We start from the raw sequence: 4,720 nt of genomic DNA, 5'->3' as shown, positions 1-4,720 counted from the left end.
CCCAGAAAGGAAATAAGTGCAAGTAGTGCGGGACGGAGGGAGTACTACATTTCTTAAAAACTGTGTCAGGTCAAAATCCCCTTGTATTGGTGGACGAAGGAAGTACTTTTGCCCGCAGTGGCAGTGCAGTTCCGGAAGAATCGATTCTCACTACTGCCGTGTAGTTGCAACATCTCTCACGCACAGGTGTGAGGCCTTAAAAGGTGAACTTCTAGCAGGACAGTGGATTAACGACCCTCCCTCTAAGCAAGCCACTGCATACCTGATTGAACACTCTTCACAATACTGTCCGACCTAGATATGATGGGCCCTTGGGATTGGGTTTCAACCCTTATTTTTGTAATGAGGAAGAGAGTATTTCTTTTACTCCCTCCGTCTCAAGGAAGATGACCCCTTCCTTGGGCAGCACGAGATTTTATGCAGTTTTGCTTTGTGTGTTAGGTGGACAGAGTAAAATAAGTAGGATGAATAAAGTAGAGATAAAAGGTTTTTCATTTTTAGCAATGAGTCATATTCAATGGGACGAAGAGAGTACATGTTTGAAAAACATTACTCCTTCATCTCAAAATGAAAAATATTTTTATTTTTATGGAATAGATGGAGTATTTCATTTCAAGACACTGACATAATATTAGTTATAGTTACTAGTACTTGTCATGACAGTAATAAAACTGTACCATTTAATTCAAAAAAATGTGGAAGACGATATTATCGATCAAAATCCACAATAGTCCAGATTTTCTGTACTATTGGTCTTGGATCACGATTTAGAGGTGGAAATGTATCACCTGTTCATTTTTATGAACATAATACTACCTCTTTAAAAGAAAAAAAAAACCGACATAGGGAAAGATAGCAAAGTAGAATAAGTAGGAGTATCTAAAGTTAAAAGGAGATAATTAAGTTTATTACGCAACGGCATCAGCCAAAAAGCTCTAGTCTTGAAAGTTGAGCAGCAGTTACCAAACTAACAAGCAATCAATCTACCCACCGTATAAAATCCCAACTCCCTCTCCCCCCCACCAAACTTTTACATAATGGCATGAGTAGTATTACAACCAGAGGAAAAGGGAGAGATGGTGGCACAACACATTTGCTGAAATCACCTAGTCTTACGCACGGGCGGTGCACTTGGCTACTCCTTTGTGTTGCTCCCGGTGCCGCATCCCACCTTGCTCACCGCCAGGATAGCTGCTCTCGTTTATCATATCCACCAGATCATCACCGAACAAGTCCACAAATGTCTTCTGCAAATCCTCTAAGCTCTCCTCCTTCACACCATAATATAATTACCCATTCAAAATGTGTTCTTTTCAATGTTTGAATGACTGGTGTTTCAATGTTTTAGTGAATATACTAATACTCTAATGAAATGATATGTTAATCTAATACCTCAGCCCCAACGTTCGGCTCCATCATGTTCACCAGATCATTGAGGAAATCACCCATCCCCTGTTTTCAACAAAAGTGTAGAGGGATATATTGGCACCACATTATTCCTCAACTAATGTTTACAAAAAGAATAGTTTTACATTTGCTTGAAAGAATTTGATATCTTAAAAGATGACTCAGTAATGTAATTTAAGACCAAGTTTGAAGTTATTGTGAAATCTGTAAACGAAAATAAAACAAAATTAATCATACAACTCTGGCATTCTTTTAGTGATTTGTTTGAACTCATAACACCAAATTCATCTAAGTAAATTCAAAATAGAGCCAGGCATACCTTTACTTATGATTTCTTTTAATGATAACAAATCAAACAAACGGAAAAAAAAAAGAAAAATACCATGAGGCAAGCTTATGGAGTATGAGGCATCATTCATATTCCTCGCAAAATTTCCTAGTCCACTTCTGCTAAGCTAACCATGTCATCAAACATTTGTGAAGAAGATACACAGGTACCCACACATACAATTCACAACATGAAACCAGACAAAAAGAGAAATTTATACGAAAATCAATGATCAAATTAAAATCAAACACTCATTCAGTCATGATTCATCCACCAAAAATGCGCAAAGGGAACAAATCTCTATCAAATCTCAAATAATATTAAATTTTTTAAAGTGGAGGTAGAGTGGAAGGCAGTATGAAATAGAGAGGAAGAAAAATATCTAAGATATTTTAGCGGAAAATGCGGACGCACCTCGTCTTCCTCGAGCAGATCGAGAAATCCCGCATCGTACATTGACCTCTTCCCCTTATCAGACAATACTGGACCCCCCAAATTCAATCATTTATTTCACACAGAGAGAAAAATTCTTAGACGAATTCGGAAATACTGTGTGTGTAAACATAGCGCGATTCTAAAATTTACCAGCATAGGCTTCCTGTATTTTCTGGAAGCGGCGCTTTGCTTCTCCCGCGGCGGATGGATTCTTCGCCCAGCGGTCCGGATGCCATTTCTGAATATAGAAAAGAGAGAATCTGAATTATAAGAATTCCAAAACTGAAATAGAGAAAATTGGTAGAGGAAATTACGAGTGCGAGCTTGCGGTAGGCGGAGCGGATATCGGAGAAGGAGGCATCATTGCGAACGCCGAGAACGGTGTAGAAGCAATAAGAACCGGCTGCGGATCCTCCTTCCCGATCCATACCAGAAATTGATTAGCTTCAACTTTCCGATTAATTTGATCTTCCTCAGAAGATTAGTGGGAGAGCATTCAGTGACGGCGGCGAACTCTAGAGCATCGACCGGAATAGGGGGAAACGACGCAGCGAATATTTCATTATAAAGGGGGGGTGCAAGTACAACCGGAGATGAAAAATATCTTCTTCTTCTGCGGAGATAAAAAAAAGGGTGAGAAGTCAAGCAAGTGCGAAGGTTCGAGAAGAGAAGACATTTTCTAGGAGGCGCTTGGATTTGGGTCTGGGATTCGGTGGAATTACTAGCGTTGCCACTGGATTATTAATACTCCATCTATCCCGTATAATTTGTTACTATTTAATTCGACTCGGTTTTAAAAAATATAATAGAAAATGGATTTGAAAAATTAGTAACATGGACGTCTTATTTATATATATTAGTTTTATAATAAAATTTGAATGAAAATGAGTTAGTGGAACGTGAGATTTACTGTCAAAAATAGTAAAAAGCGAAATTTGATAATCTCTTAGGTGGACAAAAATAAAAATAATTGATAAATTTTGATGTAAGGAGGGAGTACTACAATAAGGTTAATACTTATAACTCTAAGAGCACCCGCAACGCTGTGTCGCTGCGGTGCCTAGGCCGTTCTGGAGGAACGGTTCCGCGGCGGCACGCGTTGCAGCCGCCGTGTCGTCGCCAAACCTTGCCCATGCCGTGCCGGGTGTCGTTGCCGCGGCCAGCGGCACCACACGTTCCGCCACGCGCCGAGGCGACGTGGCGGCCTCCCATTCGACGCGTGACGCCCACTCGCTGCTCCGCGAGTGGGTTTCGTCACGTGACGCAATAATTCATTTTTTTAAAAAAAATTCAAATTTTAATTAAAAAAAATTTGCAACGGTATTGTTATCGGTTTTTTTAGCCGTTTTGTAATTTTTTTTATTTTTTTTATAATTTATTTACTCTATAATACTCCTATTTCATATTCATTTCACTCACAAACACACATCTATTCCTTTCAAATTCTCTCTATTTCCACCCCAATTTTCATCTCAAATCAACTCTGTTTTTCTTCTCCCAAATTTAATCAAATTAATGGATCCATTTGAACAAATGCGTCAAATATTGGAACAATCACTTGAAGAAGATCGACGACGGGAGGCGGAAGAAGCCGCGCCGCCCCAACGACGCTCCCGTACGTACATCCATCGTAACCGGGAGGAAGCCGCCGCAAGGTTAGTACACGACTACTTCTGCGATAACCCGGTTTGGGGAGATACGTATTCCGTCGCAGTTTCCGCATGGGGAAACCGTTATTTCTCCACATCGCGAATACTTTGGCAGCCCGGGAAGAGTTCTTCCAGGAAGGGTTCGATGCGGTCGGCCGTCCCAGCCACACGACGCTACAGAAATGTACTGCAGCAATCCGCCAGCTTGCTACTGGACAAACGGCCGACATGTTCGACGAATACCTCCACATCGGAGACAGCACTGGGCGAATGTGTTTGCTCAAATTCTGCAAAGGCGTCCGGGCAGCCTTCACCGACGAATTTCTCCGGAGGCCAAGCACGACCGATTGTCAGTTCCTGCTCAACCTTCACGAAACAGTCCACGGATTCCCCGGAATGCTCGGCAGCGTCGATTGCATGCACTGGCAATGGAAGAATTGCCCGGTAGCGTGGAAGGGGTCCTACACGAGCGGCCACAAAGGCACCCACTCAACCGTTACACTCGAGGTCGTTGCCGACTACCGCCTTTGGATCTGGCACGCGTACTTCGGGGTCCCCGGGTCGAACAACGACGTAAACGTGCTCCACCAGTCCGACCTCTTGACCGAAGTTTTGGATGGTAAAGCGCCGGCCATCAACTTCGTCGCCAACAACCGGCTTTATAAAATGGGGTACTATCTCGCCGATGGCATCTACCCGAAGTGGCCTACCTTCGTGGAGACGTGCAGTGGGTCTGTGATGTGAATCAAATTGTACATTTTTATTCCCCTAACTTTACATGATTTATATAATTTGATACTTGCAAAAGTATGTTTTGTGGTGTAGGAAGAGGAATAAATGGTGAAACAAAGAATGAAGCTCGGATTGTGAAAAAGCTGTCCAGAAAGCTCTCAAAATTAGC

At 42.0% G+C, this 4,720-nt stretch overlaps 1 protein-coding gene across 1 annotated transcript; it reads right to left on the bottom strand.

The window, feature by feature from the left end:
• Positions 1-880: 880 nt before the first annotated feature.
• Positions 881-2,815, bottom strand: LOC121797230 (dnaJ homolog subfamily B member 6-like). Its single transcript, XM_042195986.1, has 5 exons — positions 2,485-2,815; positions 2,321-2,408; positions 2,150-2,217; positions 1,393-1,452; positions 881-1,271 (listed from the first exon to the last, which is right to left on the bottom strand). The coding sequence occupies exons 1-5, from the start codon at positions 2,596-2,598 to the stop codon at positions 1,113-1,115; spliced, it is 489 nt and encodes a 162-aa protein (XP_042051920.1). The 5' UTR covers positions 2,599-2,815; the 3' UTR covers positions 881-1,112.
• Between the last annotated feature and the right edge of the window lie 1,905 nt (positions 2,816-4,720).

The sequence above is a fragment of the Salvia splendens genome, chromosome 3, assembly GCF_004379255.2.
Source record: "Salvia splendens isolate huo1 chromosome 3, SspV2, whole genome shotgun sequence".
NCBI classification, from domain to species: domain Eukaryota; kingdom Viridiplantae; phylum Streptophyta; class Magnoliopsida; order Lamiales; family Lamiaceae; genus Salvia; species Salvia splendens.
The sequence above is the reverse complement of the archived record's forward strand: the minus strand, read 5'-3'. Positions and strand labels throughout refer to the sequence as shown.

Coding starts and splice junctions, on each gene's coding strand:
- LOC121797230 (XM_042195986.1), bottom strand. CDS start 2,598: ATGGATCGGGAAGGAGGATCCGCAGCCGGTTCTTATTGCTTCTACACC. Junction 2,218..2,320: donor AATACAGGAAGCCTATGCTG/GTAAATTTTAGA, acceptor TGGGGGGTCCAG/TATTGTCTGATAAGGGGAAG. Junction 1,272..1,392: donor AGCCGAACGTTGGGGCTGAG/GTATTAGATTAA, acceptor TATGGTGTGAAG/GAGGAGAGCTTAGAGGATTT.